At 45.2% G+C, this 21865-nt stretch overlaps 1 protein-coding gene across 4 annotated transcripts in view; it reads left to right on the forward strand.

Annotated features, from left to right (window-relative positions):
* The window catches only part of LOC100731744 (baculoviral IAP repeat-containing protein 1-like), a 37754-nt gene extending 17470 nt beyond the window's left edge, over positions 1-20284 (forward strand). Inside the window, exons 7-16 of one of the 4 annotated variants that reach the window (XR_010050479.1) lie at positions 1256-1355; positions 3722-3803; positions 5674-5731; positions 6211-8322; positions 10792-10959; positions 12694-12846; positions 13492-13578; positions 14460-14624; positions 16114-16585; positions 16898-20284. Coding sequence is in view for 1 of the 4 variants with exons in the window: in XM_003470255.3 (XP_003470303.1) it covers positions 1256-1355; positions 3722-3803; positions 5674-5731; positions 6211-8322; positions 10792-10959; positions 12694-12846; positions 13492-13578; positions 14460-14624; positions 16114-16478 (3290 nt within the window). In the remaining 3 variants the exon portion in view is untranslated. Of the gene's footprint in view, positions 1-1255; positions 1356-3721; positions 3804-5673; positions 5732-6210; positions 8323-10791; positions 10960-12693; positions 12847-13491; positions 13579-14459; positions 14625-16113 lie in introns of those variants that run through there. The other 3 variants (XR_010050478.1, XM_003470255.3, XR_010050480.1) reach the window with 3 other exon arrangements.
* The last annotated feature ends 1581 nt before the right edge of the window (positions 20285-21865 follow it).

The following is a 21865-nucleotide window of genomic DNA, read 5'->3' on the forward strand; positions in this document are numbered from 1 at the left end:
GCACAGAATTCATGCTCATGATTCTGAAGCACACAACACCTTCCATCAGTTCTCTGTACTAAGAGTGGCTGCTCTACTGTTCATCCCCAAAGCCTGTCCCCTCTGCAAGGTCTCTGCCTGAAGGGAACAGGGAGGGCATGGCATGCCTCCCTAGGTACCAGATGCACCCTGAGATACCACGAGCCCTCTGGTGGGGAAATCATGGAGCTAGCAGACACACCAGAGCAGGTCTGGATTGGAGAGTGCAGCTCTGACGTTAACAGACTTTTTTTTTTTGTACTGGGAATTGAACTCAGGATCTTGTGCCACTGAGCTCTATCCCTGACCCTCACAAACATACTTGATTGGCCTACAAATCTTAATGGCTCACAATCTCCAGCCTTTGGAGAGTGAGCACTCTGCCCTTGCTGCACGCGCTGGCTGCTCATTTTGTGTGCCGCAGGCTTTCTCCAGGTCCCTTTCCTGAGTGTTCATCCTCTCCTCACACATTGTATGTCTGACATCTTTAGGGTCCTGAATGCTCCAGGACCTCATAATTTTTGTCCAGACACAAAGCAGGGCTTTGTCCCAGCTGTTCAGAACTTCCAGGGTCCAAGTGTGGGAGGAAGATGATGGGTTCCAATTTGGGGTCTTGAAGAACCAAACAGTGGCTTCCCTCCAAGAAATACAGCCCACAAGGGGCTTGGTCCTGTGTCCGGGGAATAAATGCCGCAATGGTGTGGTAAGAGCAAGTGATTCTGCATGAAGTTGCTGATATGTGTTGCATTTGCTTATTGTGTTTTTATTTCCCTGTGTTCCAGATCTGTTTTCTCTGACTTATTCATTAAATAATCCCAGGCTAGGGATATAGCTCAGTGACATAAGCACCTGCCTGTCAAACGAAAGGTCCTGAGTTTGAGTCCTGGTACACCAGAAAACAAAACAAAACAAAAATACCGATTGCCAAAGAAATGTTAGGAACTCTCTTGAGCTCATGAGATTTGTTAGAGTGAAGGATAGTCAAAACTCTCTTCCCCATGGAGCGTCTCTTCTAGGTGCTGGCTGCAAATCTCTCCATTGCCTGGGTGGCAGGCAGGGCAAGAGTGTTTATTAAAACATACAGTACGGAACGCATTGGGTGACCATGCTGATGACACCATCCTGGACCAACAGCCTTACACAGCCCACTGTCTAATAAAGGCCTAGTGGTTGTGACCAGCATGTCAGTCAATGAAGGCACGTGCCTCAAATGCTAATCAGCTCTCCTTCCGCACAGGGGTGGAGGATGAGGTACAGTGCTTTTCCTGTGGAGGATGCATGAAAAACTGGCAGGAAGGGGATGACCCCTTGGCAGATCATACCAAATACTTCCCCAGGTGAGCACAGTGGCTGTCTAGGGCCCGTGACTTCATGTGTCCGCAGTTTTTCTGTCACCCTGTTTTAGCTGTGAACCAAGTCTTACCCACTCCTGTGCTTCATACTGTGAAGGGTGCATCTTTATCTCTTTGTCCCCTTGTCTTGTCCAGCTGCCCTCTCATCATAGCTCTGTCTGGGTTTCAGTTAGTTATTTTTCCTTTCATGTTAATGCTATTGTAACCACACCAGTGCTATGAAGAGTTGAAGCTTGTAGTAAACGGTTACTCGTCTTCCTGTCCATCTTTTTATTTTGTAGGAAATATACTTCTTTATTAACCACTTTAAAGTGCACAGTTCGTTGGTGTTCACATTCGCAATGGTGTGCCTTATCCACTTAAGTCCAAACATTTTCATCACTCCAAAACAATTAGCCAGCCACTTCTTACCCTTCCACACCTGTCCGGGCCTACCTCGCCTGTAGCAAACACTAATCTGCTTCATGTCTGTGGATTGTCCCATACTGGATATTTCACATGAATGCAAGCATACGATATGATATTATGTGTCTGGCTTCTTTCACTTAGTATTTCATTTTGAGGCTTATCTCAGTCATAGCATATATCAGCATTTCATTCTTTTTTGGTTGAATAATATTCCATATGAATACACTATATTTTGTTTCTCCACTCATTCATGGACATTTGGTTATTTCTGCCTTTTGGATATTGTGAATAGTGTTGATTACAAGTATCTGCTTAAGTACTTGTATTCAATGCTTTTGAGTATACAGTAGTGGAATTGCTTGATTATAATGGTAATTCTGAGTTTAATGTTTTATGAAACTTTTCCACCATTTCAAGTTTTCACTAGAAAAGTATGAAGGTTCTAAATTCTTTATATCCTCATCAACAACTATTTCCTCTTTTTAGGTCTTTTTGCACTTAGCACTAATCATCTTCAAATTCTCCTAGATGTTTCAATGTCCTCTCAAATAAATCAGCCAGGTTTTTGTGTGACGTCCTCTTCCTTCTAACTGAAGCGCTTCCTTGAACATTACCGGTGGCACACTTCCTGTATGCTTCTGCTGGCAACTCACTTCATTGCTTTTGGGGGGATTGAACCCAGGGCTTTCGCACTGACCTACACCCCCAGCTCTTTTCATGTTTTACTTTGACACGAGGTCTTGCTAGGTCACCCTGGCTGGGCTTGCATTTGTGTTTCTCCCGCCTCAACCACCCACATTGCTGGGATTAGAGGTGTGCATCAACACACTTGCCTCTTCACTGGCTTTTATTTTTAGGAAAAGGTTTTTATTGTACTTTCTCTCATAGTTCTTTTACTTGATGGGACTTCACAGGGCTGACTTTGGACAGAAACATGAAGGGTCCTACTTTTTGCTTTCTGTACCTAAGGCTCTATTCCGGTATGCCTCTCCAGGGCCTGACTTTTCACGTGGCCTTTCTTAGATGTGGGAAATAGGTTTCTCCAACAAAGCAAAGGAAAACAGAAGGGAAGTGTACTCGTGCTTCAGCCCCTGCTCTGTGATCCTCCGGGTCGTTCCCTGTCACCATCCCTGCTCACCTCTGTACTTCCCGTCTGCGTGAACAGTGACTTCTGGATCCTCATGCACCACATCCCTGAGTTTAGAGGAAACTTGTGTCCTGATTTTGTGGTGTCTGGCAAATAGTTTCAGGGAGTATGTTTGTAGCCATTCTTTGGTTTTGATATTGATGGAGTTGTCAAAAATTAACTCTTAGTTTGAGCATAGCTTAGACTTATAGAAAAAGTACAATACTTTCTGTATATGACCTTGCCTAGTTTCCTCCAGTGCCAATATTATACTACCATGGTGCATTTCTCTAAATTGAGAGTTACTAGCTGGGTGTGGTGGCACATGCCTGTAATCCCAGCCCTCGGGAGGCTGAGGCAGGAGGATCATTGTGAGTTCGTGGCCACCATGGGCTACATAAATGAGTTGAAGGCCAGCTACATAAAAGACCCTGTCTTTTAAAAAAAATCTATATTACTAATAATTAAATTCCCGACTTAGTGTTTTTCCAGTTTTTCCACTAATGTCCTGTTTTGTTCCAGGGTGCACAGATGGAGTCTTCTCTATTTTTGCTTCTTTAGTTCATTATGGCAGGCTTCCTGGACAAGAGTTACACACGCACACCTTCATCAGCCCTGGGCAGCATCACCCCACATCACAACCCCACACACTCCTGTTGCTCAGAGCCACATCTAAACACCCTGTGTGACAGTGACACTGACAGAGTCACTGAAGATGCTGGTTTTAGACTTACTGGTTGTCATGAAAACTCAGTGTTTTATAGTGCAAGTGTTTAATTGCATACTTTTTTATACTTTTTTTAACTTCCATGTTTAGTTGTCCATTTCTCCAAAATATGAAGTCCTCTGCAGAAGTGATTCGAGACCTCAAGGGCTGTGGTGAACTCCCTGAGATAATGGTATGTGACTGGGTGATTGAAAACTGCTTTGATCAGGGATCACTCGGTGTAAGTAAGTAAACACATAAATTCTCCAGATATCTACCAAGCACCTTCTGTGTACAAAGTGCAGCGGGGGTTACCATGAAGTATCGAGAAGATGTGATTCCTGGCTTCCTGAATGAGTGCTCAGGGAATTTGGCATTGAGGCCTGAACATTTAGAATTGAACAGCATCAGGCTACACGGATCCCGTCTTTGATGTTTATTTAGAGGCCAGTAAGGTCAAACTTCCTCTTTGGCCTTTTTCAGGGCTGGGAAGATGTATCTTTAATGAGTTATGAATGATTTAGGGATGAGAGTGTGCAGTATATGTACTATTGTTGTCCCCTGATTGATGTTTTGAAATTTTGTTGTAGTTTTCCTCCTCTTTTCTTCTTTCCTCTTCTTCCTCCTTCTTCTTCCTCTTCTCTTTCTTTTTATTCTCAAGCAAAATGGATTTTAAAAAAATAAAAAAATAATAAAAGGAAATGACCAGATACTAGACTGACCCCTTTAAACTGAGAAATCCTAATAGTTCTCTGAGATTTCAGCCACTATCAATTTGATAAATATATGCACGCCACCCTATTTTAAGGCTGTGTGGTAGATATGTTTGTCATCCAAAACAAGAAAACAAAGCAACATTCTCTTCACTTGGTACATCTTTTATATTTGTGAATTTTAGAAATCCATCGGAGTTAGGTATGGCAGCAGACATGTAATTTCAGCTATTTAGGAGCTGAGTTGAGAGGATCAAGGGTTTGAGAACACACTGGGTAATTCAGCAAGGCCCTGCTTCAAAGTGAAAAAAAAAGGATAGGGCTGTATGCTGGTGGTCCAGCACTTTCTCAGTATGTTTGAGGCCCTGAGTTCTATCCGTTATGGCAAACAAAACAAAACATACTGTAGCAGTCACTTTTCCATCATTAGAACAAAATTCTTGACCCCTGCAGTTTAAAAAAGGGGAGATTCATTTTCAGTCACAGTTTCAGTGGGTTCCGTGCATATTCTGCTGGCTCCAAGGCAGAAGTGGCATGTCAACAGGCATAGTGGAGCATGCCTGTAATCCTAGCACTCAGGAACCTGAGGCAGGAGGATCACTGTGAATTGAAGACCAGCCTGGGCTGCATAGTGAGTTCAAGGCCAGTCTGAACTACAGAGTGAGACCCTGTCTCATAATACAAAAAACAAACACAACAACAAAAGAATACACCTTTTGGGTTATGTCAACAGGGACCTGCCCCTCCAGCCAGGCCCACCTCTGAACATGAGACTGGTGGGAGGCATTTTAGATCCAAACCACAGCACACGCAACACCTAATCTTTAAAAAACGATATGGAGATATTGAGTGGGTCCTAAGTGGCAGCTGGTTTTTATGACACTGTGAGATGTGCCTCTCTCAGCCCTCATCCTGTATGCCTGTGCATTACATGTTCAACATAAAAAAGAGAAAAGGATGACATGGAAGACGAAAGTGTGGGGGCATGTAGATAGCTTAGTGTTTAAAGGAGAAAACACAACTTTTCTGCATCCCAGGTGTGTGATAACAAGCATGTGGCAGGAAACTAAGGACAGAGGCTATACATGATGCTTTTCTCAGGGCCTGCTTGCTCTAGACTGCGGTTCTGATTCCCTGGACCGCGCTCACTGGGCTGCACCTCCTGTGTATCAGACTGGAACAAGCACACCCTTGCAGATGATCTACTTCCAACATTCCTCTCCCTCAAGTCAGCATAAATACCCAAGGGCAGACTATGTTTAAAGGATGTTTGTTTTTTCCCAAAGATGGTATGATTTTCTCCCTCTCTTAGGCAGATTTTGATTTAATAGAGAATTTTATTTTTTAAAGGAGACCACAGGTGAAAGCAAGCTCGAAGATCCCACAACAGCAAGTTCTTTAATGCCAGGTAAGAATTTGGGAGTTGGCCAGTGGGTTTGTATGTGTGTAAATATGTTTGTAGGTAGGAATTTGAAAAGAAAAATATTTATAATCATTCCAAGAGTTCCTGGAGGAGAGGCACCAGAATAGAGAGCACAGCTCTGTGTGTGAAAGCTGGGTGCTATGGGCTCTCCAGATGGAGCCAGAGGCCTCACCGCCTGGGACACAAATCGTGCAGCAGGCTACTTCCCTGAGACTCTTAAGTGAGCGATCCCTTGGTGTTCCTAAGAAAGACACATTCTGCCTGAGTTCTGGGGTCAAGGAGGGTGCATGGGCATATGCTCCCCACTTTATGATTTTGTGGGAAAAGCAGGGAGAACACACATGGCCATAGAAGGTCCTAATCCACTCATGGTGGACAGGCATCATGGTAGGGCAAGAAGAGTACAGGACTGGGATTGAGAGAAAAGTGGCTATGAATCCACCCCCGCTTCCTTCTCTCCACAGAGGTGGCCCAGCAGGAAGCTCCATGGTTTGCAGAGGCAAAGAGTCTGAGTGAGCAGCTGAGAGCCATCTACACCAGTGCCCGTTTCCGCCACTTGTCACTGCTTGAGAGCCCTTCTGACCTCCCCTCTGACCATCTGCTGGGGTGCGACCTGGCCCTCACGGCCAAGCATGTCAGCAGTCCTGTGCAGGAGCCCCTGACGTTGCCCGAGGTCTTGGCCAACTTGAACTCTGTCATGAGTGTGGAGGGTGAAGCTGGCAGTGGGAAGACGGTCCTCCTAAAAAAGATCGCCTTTCTCTGGGCATCCGGGTGCTGTCCCCTGCTGAACAGGTTCCAGCTGGTCTTCTATCTGTCCCTGGATTCCATCAGCCCAGACCAAGGGCTGGCCCAGGTCATCTGTGACCAACTCCTAGCAACAGAAGGCACAGTAAGTGAGACAAGCCTGCGGCACATGACACGGCAGTTAGGGAACCAGGTCTTATTCCTGCTGGATGACTACAGAGCGAGGGCCTCAGGGTCCCTCGTCATGGAAACACTGATCCACAGAAGCCACTTGTCCAGGTGCTGCCGACTAATTGCTGTCCATACAAACCGGGGCAGGGACATCCGTCAACACCTAGATACAGTTCTGGAGATCAGGGAGTTCCCCTTTTACAGCACCTTCTCTGTATTACGGCGGCTTTTTCCAGGCCACCAGCCCCAGCTGCGGAAGCTCCTGGTGTGTTTTGGAAAGAACCCGCACATCCAGGGGATTTACAAAACCCCTCTCTTTGCGGTGGCACTCTGTGCTTACTGGTTGAGGTACCCTTTCACTCAGTCTCTCGACCACGTGGCTGTTTTCAAGGCCTATATGGAATGCCTTTTCTTAAAGCACAAAACTCAGGCTGAGCTTTTCAGAGCCACTGTGTCCTCCTGTGGGAATCTGGCCCTGAAAGGGTTTTTCTCATCTCGTTTCGAGTTTAGTGACGATGACCTTGCAGAAGCAGGGGTCGATGAAGACGAGGATCTCAGCATGTACTTGATGAGTAGGTTCACAGCCCAGAGGCTGAGACCAGTCTATCAGTTTTTAAATCCTGCATTTCAAAAATTTCTTGCTGGAAAGAGGTTGAGCGAACTGCTGGATTCAGACAGGAATGAAGATCAAGATTTGGGACTTTATTATTTGAAACAAATTAACTCACCCCTGCTGGCTGTGTGTTCCTATCACGATTTTTTAAAGTATGTCTCCAGCTACCCTTCAACAAAAGTGGGGCCAAAGATGGTATCTCATTTGCTCCATTTAGCAAGTAAAGAGTCACTGGGACATCCGCCCCCAAACAGTGACCCCTCAAAGCAGGAAGAGGAAATGAGCCTGGATGCACAAATGTTCAGGTCATTGTGGCAGTTGTGTCCAGAGCAGTGCTTGTTGCTGCTATCAGAATTTTTACTGGATTTTGCCTTGAGCATTGCTTATCAAAGCAGTACTGTTGCTGTATGTGCTCCATTTATTTTGAAATTCCTTCAAGGGAGATCTCTGCCGTTGAGAGTACTTAACTCACAGTACTTCTTTGATTACCCAGAAAGTCTCCAAGTGCTGAGAAGTATCACGGTCTTTCTAATAGGCAGCAAGCAGAGATGCAGACCAGACAGTGAAATCTTGGAAAGATGTTTTGACAGGTCCCAGATGCCAACAATAGATGAGGACTATGCTTCGGCCTTTGAGACTCTCCAGCAATGGGAGCAGGACTTGGCGCTGAAAGAGGAGAACATCCGGAGTTACCAGCGGCTCCAGCTGCAGCCGCCGCTGGTCCTCTCCAGCGGCTACTGGCGGCTCTCCCCCAGGCCACACCAGCTCCCGCTGCTGCAGCTGCGCGCCGCCTACCAGGGCGCCGCCAGTCCCGCGGTGCTCCAGGCGCTCACGGCCGCCTTCGACGCCGCCCAGCACGTTGAGCTCCACGTGGAGAAGAGCAGCGGCTTCTTGGAGAGCATCTGGTCCGCGCTGGAGCCCAGCAGGGCCGCGGTCACCAAGGTCACCCTGTGCATCGACGAGTGGCTGAGCGCCACGGAGCAGGAGCTGTTGCTCGCCCTGCCCGCACTGGAGTCCCTGGCCATCTCGGGCTCAGCCAAGTTCTCAGGTAGCCTGGCTGCCTTCTGGAGCACGCTCCTGCTGGCCATTCTACTTTCTCAGGCTTAGCTTTGGGTGATGTGTGCCTCGAAAGCCATAAGCCCCTAAATCCTCTTTGATGGTAGAGATACAAACTTTCACTCATTTGGGGGCTAGCAGTATAAATGAATGACAGGCCCCTGAATAATACAATGGTTTTCAAATAACTCAGATTATTTGAACCTGAGCATCTTCTGGTTAATAAAATTAACAAAACATGGATGTCAATATTTAATTTAAAATATTTCATTAAGGACCCTTAGTAAGCAGATATAAATTACTTTTCTAAATTACTTAATGATCTGTTTGTAGATGATGCTGGAAAATTTTTCCTGTCCCCGCTGACTAATGAAAAAAAGGGCGTGGCTTCTTCAAGAGACAACATCTCTCATTTATTGTTTTTTTAATTTCTTTTTTTGTTGTTGTTATTTTTTGAGAGGGTCATGTAGCCCAGGCTGGCCTTGAATTCGCAATGATCTTGCCTCAGCCTCCCAACTGCTTGGGGTTACAGGCATGCACCTGTAGTTTGATAGTTTTCAATATCAACTTTCCCCATCTTTTTTTCTTTCTTTCTTTCTTTTTTTTTTTTTTTTTTTTTTGGTATCTAGGATGGAACTCACTACCACATCCTTGCTAGGCAGGCGCTTATGCTGTGAGCTAAATTCGTGGCCCAATATTCCCCTTCTTTCATTAAATTTATTCCTAGGTACTAGTGGGATTTTTAAAAACAATATTGTAAATGATATTTTATTTTAGTTTTATGTATTTATTTATTTGTCTTTTTGAGACAGGTTCTTGCTATGCAGTTCGGGCTGGCCTTGAATTCACTTTGTAGCCAAAGCTGGTCTAGAACTCACAATGATCCTCTTGCCTCAGCCTCCCAGTGCTGAGATCACAGGCGTGCACCACCACATCACACAGGATATTTAATTTTTTTCACCTTCTAATTGTTAATTAATTTTGATTTTCAGTTATTGTTTTGAGATGGGGTCTTCCTAAACTGCCTTGGCTAGGCTTGAATTTGGTGATCCTCCTGCCTCAACCTCCCAGAATGATGGGATTACAGGCATGTACCACCAGGCCTGCCTCACTTTAGCTTTGTTTTTTGTACCGAGAATCAAACTTACAACCTCATGCTTGCTAGGCAGGTGCTTGTGCCATTGAGCTACATCCCCAGCCCCTCACCATAGCTTTGATTTGTATTTCCCTGCTGACTGAATGATGTAGAATATCTTTTCATGTATAAGTTGTTTTGGAGAAATGTCTATTCAAATGTCATTGTTAAGATATCTTTTGCTATTGACACTGCTATGTAGTATTTCTTTATATATTGTGGTTGTTAAACCCTTATCACACCTATGTTTGAAAAGTGTTTTCTCTCATTCTATTACTCTCTTTCTCCCTCTGATTTCATACGTTCTTACCTTCCTCTGTCTCTTTTCCTTCTGCTTTTGTTTTGGGTACTGGGGTCACTCTATAGTGGCCTCTAAGGTGCAAGTTTTTTTTTTTTTTAAACTTATTTAATTAATTAATATTTTTAGAGACAGTGTCTCACTATGCAGCTCAGGTTGGCCTTGAGCTCATTTTGTAGCCCAGGCTGGTCTTAAACTCACAACAGTCTCCCTGCCTCAGCCTCCTGAGTGCTGCGATTACAGGCATATGCCACAATGCCAGGCCTTTTTTTTTTTTTTGTCTTTTTGAGACAGGGTCTCACTATGGAGCCCAGGCCGGCCTGGAACTTGCAACAGTCCTCCTGCCTCAGCTTCTTGAGTGCTAGAATTACAGGCATGTGCCACCACACTTGGCAAGTTTTTAATTTTGATATAGTCTAATTTATCATTTTTTCTTTGCTAGTGCTTTTGATGTCATATGCAAGGGCATGAAGATTTGCCCCTATGTTTTCTTCTGAGTTGAATGGTTTTAGGTCTTTTGATCATTGACGCATTTTAAGTTAGATATGAGTTAAGGTAGGAAGTCCAATTTGATTTCTTTTGCCATGCAAATCCTGTTGTTCCTACACTGTTGGTGGGGGAGATATCTTACTTATGTTTGTGAGTACAGAGAGTAACACAGGGCTTCCCAGATGGTACATACTTGGTGAGTGCTATAGACAATTCTTTGTATATATCCTTACTAAAATGAATGTTTTCCAGGGCATGTTAGCACACACCTATAATCTCAACACTCAGGAGGCTGAGGCAGGAGGATCTCTGTGATTTCATAGCCAGTCTGGCTTACATAGTGAGTTCAAGTTCAGCCTGAACTATGAAACAAACTCTTGTCTCCAAAAATAAAAAATTAAAAAAAAAAAAAAGAGTTGTATGGTATCTGGTGGTCTTCACCTGACAATGTGAAAGTAGTTGATGGGTCAAAATGATAGTTTCAGATTTTCCACTTGGAAATTGTTAGGTCAATAATGGGAAACCATGCTTCTCTACAGATCAAATCTTCCCTAACCTGGACAAGTTCCCATGCCTGAGAGAACTGTCGGTGAATATGGACAGCAGTCTGGATATTTTTTCTCTCTTTCCTGATGAATTCCCAAACCTCCATCATATGGAGAAATTACTAATCCAAGTTTCAGCTGGGTGTGATGCTTCCAAACTAGGTAAGGATGGCACTTGGATTTATTTGTTTTTGCAGTAGTTGGAAAAGTTACATGGCCAGTGATTTTTGTTTTTTTCTTTTTGAGACAGCATGTGGTACCAAAAAAAAAAAAAAAAAAGAACTTGTGTGGGTCTGAGGGTTTAGTCTGTCCCCATGGATACTGTGGGCACAGCACTCTCTCCTTACAAAGCAGAGGGCTAGTTGCAAATTTTGAGCTTTTACTATCTGCTAGGGACCATTCTAAGTGCTTCCCAAATTCTAACTTCCTCTCCACATCAGATCCTTCTGATCGTTCACAGGGATTGAAACACAAAGAAGCTAAGTAATTTACTCAATTTGCCCAGCTGAGCAAACCTCAACCTGAGTCTGAGCGCTCAGCCTCTGGGGTCAGCTTCTGTGGGAGTGGCTGCTGCATGTGTCTCCCAGAGCCGTGAAGGGCAACATGGAAGCTACTGGCCAGGCTGGAGCTGCCATCATGGGCAGGTGCCTGCTTGCAAAGTCCCTTGCTTAGCACAACCATCAGCACCTCGCTCTAGGAAACCCTAAACACCAGATAGAAGTGGACCCTCAAGTTATGACTGGCTTCACATACAACAACTCGGGTTATGACCAGAATTTTGGCTTTAACTTAACAACCAGTCTTGAGTTAGGGCCCGAATGCCGGCTGCTTGTGCTTCCAGATACAGATTTAACCCTTAAGGCATTCTGGAAGGAACATCACAACATCCCTTCCCGTATCAGCTTCACTGAGAAATCCTGGGTCAGCATCTTTCTAAGGACCGAAATCCGCCTGTGTACAGGACAGAGACTTTGAAGGCTGTGCAGGAGGCTGAGCATTTGACTGACAGCCTGCGTTACAACCAGCCCTTGGAAAGCTTTGAGTTCCTAAGTCATGGGTCCACTCTATCAAGCTTTATGAAATCACATGTAAAACATTTGCTGATGGTGATATATTGGAAGTGGTAGTTTTCTTGTATTGGTTGGGGTTTGGGAGGGGTTGTTTGTTTGTTTGTGAGATTTTTGTTTTTTTTTGAGACAAAGTCTCACTATGTAGTTCAGGATGTCCCAGGCTGGCCTTGAACTCACAGCTATCCTCCTGCCTCAACCTCCTGAGTGCTGTGATTACAGATGTTGTCAGCATTTTTTTTTTTTTTTGGCTTTTTCCTTTTCATCGGTACCAGGGATCGAACTCACGACTGCCTGCTTGCAAGGCAGGCGCTTATGCCGCTGAGCTAAATCCCCAGCCCCAAAATAATTTTTTTTTTTTGTCTTTTTCCTTTTCATCGGTACCAGGGATCAAACTCATGACTGCCTGCTTGCAAGGCAGGCGCTTATACTGCTGAGCTAAATCCCTAGCCCCTAGCTGTCAGTATTTTTACATCAAGTGAGGCTTTGCTTCAGTGCCATTCCTTGTGTGTTTGTGTAGTGTTTGTATTGTGTACATGCAGTACAGACATAGACATTATAAGGTGATGGCTGAAGGGGATCCTCCTGAGCGCTTATCTTACAGATAGGAAAACTGATTCCTGGAGAGTCAGTAACCACGTTGCCCCACTCTACCCCCGTCAGTGCAGATCCTACCTGAAACCCAAGTGGCCCAAGTCTTGGGTCTCTGTGTCAGGCTGCCTTGTTTGAAGTCAGTATTGTTGGAACAGGAAGTCATAAAGAATGAGGCCAATTTGGATAGAAATTTGCAGTTTTCTCTAATTTCTGAAAAATCTTTGATATTTTACAGTCAAATTGATTCAGAATTCTCCAAACCTTTGTGTTTTCCATCTGACGTGCAATTTTTATCCGGGTTTTCAGTCTCTCATGACCACATTGGCTTCCTGCAAGAAACTCAGTGAAATTAGATTTTCTGGATCCTTTTTTGATGCTGTCCCATTTGGTAAGAATTATAACCTTATAATTTTGTACTTTTTTTGTGGGTACTGAGGATCGAACTCTGGACCTCCTTTTGTCTCTGTGGACAAAATCATACTGAGCACAATGAACAAGAGCCAAAAAAAAATTTTTTTTTTGAAACAAGATCTGGCTATGTAGTTCAGACTGGCCTGGACTCTGTGTGGCTCAAAGTGGCCTTGAATTCACAGTGATCCTCCTGCCTCAGCCTCCTGAGAGCTGGGATTACAGATATGTGCCAGTACACCTCGCTGTTTATAATTTTAAACATTTCTAGCTTCTAGGATTATTTTCTGAGTAAAGATTTGTTTTACCTACTTAGTCAAATTAATTCAGTTTGAATTAGTATATTGTTTCGGGTTCTTTTTGTTTGTTTTTTGAGACAGGGCTTCACTGTGCAATTCAGGCTGGCCTGAAACTCACTGTGTGGCCCAGACTGATCTCAAACTTGAAACCAGCCTCCCTCAGCCACAGCCACAACTTCTGCCTCAGCCCCTGGAGTGCTGGAATGCAGGGTGTACCACCTCTCCTGGCCTTAGTACTATATTTTAATTTTGATCATTTAAAAATACTACTTGTACTCATAAGAAATGTAACTGACATAACTAAATTTTTATTTCCTCTTTCATAGTCACTATTCTGCCAAGTTTTAGTTTTTTGAAGATATTAAACCTGGAATACCAGCGATTTCCTGATAAGGAGACAGCTGGAAAATTTGGTATGTTTTCAAATCGGTGCTTCCTACTTTTTGTTTGCTTCCTTCCCCTTGCTTCCACGAAGTCCTTTGCCTGCCGCTTGACTTAGCCACAGTGCAGCGGATATGGGCAGGCCTCAGGCAGCGCCCATGGGTGCTGGTTCTGGGACCCTTGACTGACCGCAGTAGGAGGGCACTCGGGTGCCGGGTGTGAAATCAGCTTAGTATTTGCGTGCTACCTGCGCGCATCTTCCTTTGTGTTTTACGTGGTTTCTGGACTCCTTGCATCACCTACTACAGTGTGAATGTGATGCAAGTATTTGTCCTACTGTATCGTTCAGGAGACAGTGAAAGGCACACGGGCTGAGGGCGCAGTGCAGATGCAGGCCTGTGTGGGGTCTGGCTCTGCGGTTGGCTGACCTGTGCAGGTGGCAGCCGACTCCGCTCCCATCGCCTCCGCAGGAAGCGGTCGGCCGTTTCCACACAGTCATCGGGCTTGGTCCTCGAGTCCTCAGAGTGGGTGTTTTTTTGTTTGTTTGTTTTGTCTTTTTTGAGCCGGAGTCTGGCTATGCAGTTCAGGCTGGCCTTGAGCTCACTTTGTAGCCCAGGCTGGTCTCGAACTCGCAATGATCCTCCTACCTCAGCCTCCCGAGTGCTGGGATTACATGCGGGAGTCACCACTCCCGGCCTCAGAGTGGGTTCTACAGCAACTCACAGCCCTGTGCAGTTTGATTAAGTGTCCGTGAAGTCCTCCTGTCTCCGGGAGTTCCAGAGTGCGAATAGGCAGGAGCCTGCCTCTGTGCGTCGGCCGGGAGGGGGCGCAGGCGGCCACCGCCTTGGGTGGACAGTGGGGCGGGGGCCAGGCAGCCTCACAGGGAGAGAGCAGCGTGTGTCCCTCTCCACAGCTGGCGCCTTGGGTTCGCTCGCGAACCTGGAAGAGCTGGTCCTTCCAACCGGGGACGAGATTTATCAGGTGGCAAAACGGATCATCCAGCAGTGCCAGCGGCTTACGTGCCTTCGAGCCCTCACCTTTTTCAAGATTCTGAATGATGACAGCTTGGCTGAAATCGGTAAGCTCCCTTAGTGCGCCGGCTGGCAGGAAGCCCGGCGCCTGGCCTTGCAGGCTGCACCCAGCGCCAGGAAGCCTGCCTTTAGGGGTCACCCAAGCCTGCAAGTCTCATGCGTGCACATGGGCGCAGTGCTGCGCTCACACTCAGGGCGGCCTGCAGCCAGCGCTCCTTAGGTCCGTGTCAGACACGAGCGTGGCTGAGCCTCTTCCAAGTGCCTTTTTCAGCTGGATATTAATATACTTACAGAAGGACAGAAGTCTTCAGTGTGCCACTTAGTGAACTGTACTGAAGTCTTGAATATTTTGTGTGGCCAGGTTAGAATATGGGACGTCGCCAGCCTCCTTCCAGCTTCCAGTGTGACAGTGCCGCCCGCTCCTTGCGGGAGATGGCCAGGGTCTTGCTTTCTTCCGCTACACATTAGTTTTGCCTATTTAAAAATCCTACATAATGGAATCCTACACAATATGTACGCGTTTGCATCTTGTTTTTGATCATTATGTTTGTGCTATTACGATACATATGACAGAGCTCACTGATTTTTCATTACCAAAAATCATGCTGTGACCATATACATGCTATAGCTTGTCCACCCAGTTTATTCTAATATTTGGCTACTATGAGTAGTGCTTTTAGCTGGGCATGGTGGCATGTGCCTATAATCCCAGCACAGTGAGAGGCAGAGGCAGGAGTATCAAAGTCTAGGAAACTTAGCAACTTAGTAAGACTCTGTCTCAAAATAAAAGTGAAGAATAAAAGAAAAATTTGGGATGTAGCTCAATGTGATGCCCTGGGTTGAATTCGTTAATAGTAATAGTATTACTACCCTACAATGAGTAGTACTGCTTCCTTGAACATTCATGGTCTTTGACGTACATATTTAGGTGCTTCTAGGGCAGGAGTTCCTGAGGAACTCGGATAAACTCTCAGTTTTCCACAGAGGATACAGCAATTTACACGCTGACTAGCACTCATTTCATACCCTGGCCCTATTTGGAACTTGTCAGTTCTTCAAATTTTATGACCATAACTCCTTTTAGATTTTCTGTTGGTATGTTCTTGTTGTGTGATAGGTACTGTTTGGCACATACATTTTGCTAGGAAGTACTTTTATTTAAAGTTGCTAAGGCAGGAGGCACGATCTGAGGAGGCCTGGGCTACATAGTGAGACCCTGTCTCAAAAAAAAAAAAAAAAAAACCCACACAGACAAAAAAAACTCTAAAGAAAGCTGAGTATGATGGTGCACACCTGTAATCCCAGCACTATTGGCTACATAGTGAGTTCAAGGCCAATCTGAACTATGTATCGAGACTCTGTCTCAAAATAAATAAATGAATGAATGAATAAATAAATTAAAATAGAACAATACATTGAGCATCTCCTACTTTATTCATAATAGTGGTAGCAGAAGTTGAGTCAAATAACTTTGTCTACTGTTATTGAATTAAAAGTCCTTAGGATCATGTTTTCATGAATGTTTTGTTTCTATAGCCAACATAGCAATCAGTGGAGGTTTCCAGAAACTTGAGGACCTAAATCTTTCAGGGAATCACAAGATTACCCAGGATGGGTACAGGAATTTCTTTCAAGCCCTGGATAACCTGCCCAGCTTGAGAGAGCTGAATATCTCCAGACACTTCGCTGACTGTTTGACAATCCAGGCCACCACGGTCAAGGCCCTTGGCCAGTGTATGTCCCGCCTGCCCAGCCTGCTCCACCTGAACATACTGGGCTGGCTCCTGGATGCAGAAGATGTTGCACTGCTTGATGCCGTAAAAGAAAGACATCCTCAGTCCATGCGTTTGCAGATTTCCTGGAAATGGAGATTGCCATTCCCTCCAGTCATCCAGAAATGAAACCTTCAGGTGGGGTGAGCTGGTGCATCCCTGTAACCCAGCACTCCAGACCTGAGGCAGAGGACTTGAGTCCAAGGGCACCCTGGCACAGTGATAACTTATCTCAGGTGAAAAAAATAAAGACTGTCTCTTAATATATTAATTATGTTCTAAAAAAATAGCCTCTGTGATGAATTTGATCATTATATACATCTACAGTGTACCAATAAACTTAAAGAGGGAAAGAAAAAAGACAGTCAGTAAAAACTGCTGAATCAATAATTCTAGAAACATAGATTATCAAACATATTTTAGTAACTACTGTGACAAAAGAGTATGTGATATACATAATAATCAAATTCACCATAGGGAATTTGTACTCCTATGTGATATTTTGATTCTTGTTTTTTTCCTGCAAACCTCTCTCCCTTCCCTTCTAGTAAGACTGTGAACCATAAAACTCCTAGAAGAAAACATAGGAAGAAAGCTCTCTCTCACTGGCTTTGGCAGTGATTTTTTGCATATGATACCAAAAGCACAGGTAACAAAAGCAAATGTGTACAGGTGGAACTGCATCAAATTAAAGTGTTTATGCATTGCAAAAGAAAATGAAGACAGCCTACACCATGAGAGAAAATATTTCAAACCATCTACCTAAGAAAGGGCTAACATCTGTAATGGTTGGTTGTGTCAACAGGAGAAGTTTAGAAGTTTAACTAAATGGGTTCAGCAATTCTATGCCCTGGGCTGTAGAAGATCTGCCTCAGGGTGACTCATTTACAGCAAGGGTCGTGGGGACCCACCCTAGAGCTGCTCATGGCCTGGACAATACAGAGGGCACATGAAGAAGGCAGGCTTGCTTCTGTTTCTTTGGAGGAGCTCCAGTCTCAGCCTTCAGAGCACACTGACTCCTGGATCCCAGTGCAGACTTCAGCTGCATTACTGTTCAGCCTCCCATCGCAGACCCATTGGCCTCCTGAGATGGACTGGCACAGGACACTGCAGTGATCTCCAGATCCTGGCTGAACCCTGCAGTCTCCAGCGTGCGGACACCCTCTGCACACTTCCTCATCCAGTCCTGTGGGTGACCATCATAAGCTTATCTTGTAATTTTCTATCATAAGCTTATCTTGTGATTTCCTATCCAATTGTATATCTTGTGTTATGTCTGTTTCTCTAGTAAAATAGATACAATATGCAAAATATGTAAGAAATTCATGCAAGTCAAAAAAATGTGAAAGACATACAAAGATGTTCATTATCAGTAGTCAGCAGATAAATTCTTCTTTTTATTTATTTTATTTTTTTGTACCAGGAATCAAACTCACTACCTCGTGCTTGCCAGGCAGGCACTGTGCCACTGAGCTGTATCCCCAGCCCTACAGCAGGTAAATTCTAATCAAAACTGTATGAAGCATCACCTCACACCTGTTATCAGAAAGTCAACAAATGAAAATAGCATGTATTAGTGAGGGTGCAGAGAAATGGGAATTTTGCCTTTTATACTGTGGGCAAGGAGATAGTTTGGTACAGTCACGATGGGAAACAGCGTGGTTTCCTGGCAGAAGCAGTACTGGGCCGCAAGGCCCAGGGTCACCAGAGGGTCTGCCCCACAGCCCAAGCCGCAGGGCCTCACTGTGCCAAGCAGGCCAAGGCTGCAAAAGCTTTTTAATAGGATGAGATCCCAGTATTGATTCTTTGTATTATTTTCTTGATAGCAGGGTTTTGTTTATGAAATCTTTGCCCACACCTATGTCTTCAAGTGTTCAGCCCTTTTTTTTTTTTTTTTTTTTTTTTTAAGATTTAGTGTTTCTGTTTTAGTATTTAGATCTTTGCTCCATTTTGATTTTAGTTTAGTGCATGGTGATAGATATGGGTCTAGCTTTAGTCTTTGGCATGTGGAAAGCCAGTTTCTCCAGCACTATGCTACTGAAACAGCTTTCTGTTGTTTCACTGTTCTGGGGACTGACCCAGGGCCTTCTCACGAGCTACATCCCTAGTCTTTTAATCATTGTTTTGAGACAGGGTTGCCCAAGCCCCAAGCTCAGTCAAAATAGCTTTCTTTTTTCTTCCTCCTCCAACTTTTTTTTCTTCTGCTTCTCCTTTTCTTCCTTCTCTTTCTCCTCCTTTTCCTTTTTTCTTTTTGTTTGAGACGGGCTCTCTCCATGTAGCCCATTAAGTCTGAGTGATCTGTCTGCTTCAGCCCTCGGGTGCACCCCGCCTAGCCTTGCCTCAGTGGTTTTCTAAGCGCCACCTGTGACCTGCACACTGCTGTTTCTCTATCATCCTCCTGTCTTGTGGGGCCCAGTGAACAAGGGCTCCCACTGCTCGCACTCCCCCCTCCTCTCAGCTACTCACCTGCACTGGCCACCCTGCCTGTTGTCCTTGCACCTCACCTAACGGTGCCCCTCTCTGACCCCTAACAGCTGGGAGAATCCCGGGGCTCCCCTGACATCTTCCTTTCAGTTAAGGTTATTGGTAAAATTTAGGCATACACAGTGATCGCGCTCACCATGGGGATTTAGTATCTGTCTGTAATATACCTTGATTTCTCTTTTTTCCCTTCCCATTTCCCTCACCTCCCTTTAACCTTGGTTCCCCCTCCTTATTTGCAAAATTGTTTCCATGTTATCCTTCTTTCCTCATTTTTACCTTTCCTTTTTTTTTTTGGTCTTTTTGCGACGGGGTCTCTCTATGCAATTCAGGCTGGCCTTGGGCTCACTTTGTAGCCCAGGCTGGCTTAGAATTTGCAAATGATTCTTCTGCCTCAGCCTCCAGAGTGTTGGGATGACAGCCCTGTCTGGTTGAGAGGTGCTAACTCCGCAGTCATCTCAGTGGCTCCATCATCCGGGTCCATCGTCCTCTGCAGCGGGTCCATCTTGACGCTGCGTTCCTCCTGGCTCCTGAGGACCATGGCTCCCGAGGGGAGCAGGAAACTGCTGCTTCCACTCCAGCTCCCGTGCCACCCCTGGCTCCGTCCCAAAGCTGTTCTTTCAGTTGGTCACCCAGGACTTTGAAGTCTCTCTTGGCTCTGTCTGGCAGCGGCACACAGAACCTGGGGCAACCCCTACAGCGCTCCTTGCACAGTACTGCCCCAGCGGCGACCCTAGGTCCCAGCCCACCAGCGCCTCCGCTAGGAGCCCCTGCTGCGGGCGGACCTGGCACACTGTGCTGCTCTAGATCCCTGCTCTGCAAGCTGTGGTGGCTGCACACTGACTCTGTGATGGGCTGGGTGTCACAGGACTACACCCTCAAATCTAGCCCCGCTCTGCGGCACTGACAGGCATGGAAGCAATCTGCTCAGGTGTTTAGAGCCGCAGCATCTGGGGAATGACCAGGGTAGACATGGTCATTGGGTGGGGCTCCCATTGATTAATCTCAGTTCAGTCACAAGAGCGAGAGACCAAAAGACCCACGCTCACCCCCCTCTCCAGGAACGTGACGTCCCGCTCATTACCACTTCACAGGCAAGGAGACTTATAGCTTGGCATAATTGACGCCATCTTGAGCTCTGCATTTAACTAGTGCCCTGTATTTCATGCAGAAGAATGCAAAATTACCTAGAGTACTATCCCCTAAGAAAAGCAAAATGAGCTGCACCTACAAGAGAACAATGAACCTGCTCAACAAAGAAGCAGGATACAGATGTCAACCAAAAATTAATGTAAGATTCTAGCTAAATTGTTTCCAACACAATGTCTTTTTGTGGTTCTCTGCTTTAAAAGCTTTGTAACTTTCCAGTTCAGGGCCACTTGGTGGGACTCTGAAACAGGGGTCTCTACATGAGTGGTGGCTGAGCTCAGCTAATTAAATCCCAAATTTATCAATTTGGCTGCTTGGATTCCTGTATTGTTCACGAACCTACTTCAAGGACCATCATGGCCAGACTGGGCCCCTCAACCCTGTGCGCCTCCTGCCCTGTCAGCCAGAACACACTTCTTTCCTTTGTAGCTCACCTAGGCTGTTATTTCTTTGAGTCAGTCTCACTAGTTACCCAGGCTGGGCCTGAACTTGTGATCTTCCTGCTCAGCCTCTAAAGGGTGGGAATTTCAGGCATGTGCCACCACACCCCTCTCGGATGGATATTTTTCCTGGCAACAGAAAATGGCTTAGTTTTCCCTTCTATTTGCACCTAGAACAACAGCTAGCAAATAGACAGCATTAAATATGTATTTCCTGGAATTAATGAGCTTCCTGAACCTATACTGCCGTTTGGATATATGAGATATTAAGGAAGGAAAATTCAAAATATCCCAGATGGCAAACTGGTCCTATTTATAATTAAATTTAACCTGCCACATACTTAAAACAATTAAAATGTGAGCACACAGAACATTGGCCAACAGTCATAAAAAACAAAATATATAAGAAAACCTAAGTCACAAAACATCTCACTTTGCAAAGCTTACTTACTAAGCATTTAATATTCATTTACTTAACAATGATATACTGGACAGCTAACATGGTAGGCACATACGGGGGCTTAATCAACTTCATTTACCTTAGCTGGGCATGCTGGCACACACCTGGAATCCTAGCATTCTTGGATCCTGAGGCAGGAGAAACACAAGTTTGAGCCCAGCCTAGGCAACTTAGGGAGACACTGTCATACACACATACATATGGACTAGGGATGTAACTCGATGTGAAGTAGCTCAAACAAAAAAAGTACAGTGGGTGCGGTGATGCACACTTGTAACCCAGCACTCAGGAGGCTGAGGCAGGAGAATTATCAAGAATTTGAGGCTAGCCTGGGCTATATAGTGAGGAGACCTGTGTCAGAGAACAAACAACATTCAAGCAAAAACCTCACTAGAATAGCATTTATCACGTTAAGCTCTTTGTAGATAGTGAATTGGACCAGGGAGAATGCTTGGGGCCCCAATCCTTAAACAAAACTCCAGTAATAACCATAGAAGATGGTACAGAACCAAGAGATCCTCACAGTGCCCTAAGGGGGGGGGGAGGCTTCAAAATTGTAAAATGTCCACAGATGATCAAAGTGCTAAAATCCACCTCTCCTAACTGGAAGGCTAGTTCAAGATCTCGAGCTGCCAATGTTGCCACAACTGCCCTCCATATACATTGCCTGTCTTGTGCCCCCCACCGCCTGCTGGTACACCTGCCTGGACCAAAAAAGGTGTTTTCTGCCTTTGGTTGGCTGCTGTCAGCCAGCCCCTCTTCGCCTGTAAATGGAAAGACCCCAGTTCTAGATGCAAAAGTCAACTGACGTGTGCTCAACGTCCCAGAAGTTCAAAACCCCTTTTACTCTCTTTGGAGAAGCCCTCACAGCTGACCTCATAGTTTCCCAGCACAAACATCCCTGCACTTCAGGTTAATGACACCCGAGCTGTATGTTGGAAAGACACAAAAGCTCTGCTGCAGTATCTTGACAGACACTAGTTACA

Source organism: Cavia porcellus, unplaced genomic scaffold (assembly GCF_034190915.1).
Source record: "Cavia porcellus strain 051 isolate PalLab524CR breed Dunkin Hartley unplaced genomic scaffold, mCavPor4.1 scaffold_11, whole genome shotgun sequence".
In the NCBI taxonomy this organism is placed as follows: Eukaryota; Metazoa; Chordata; class Mammalia; order Rodentia; family Caviidae; genus Cavia; species Cavia porcellus.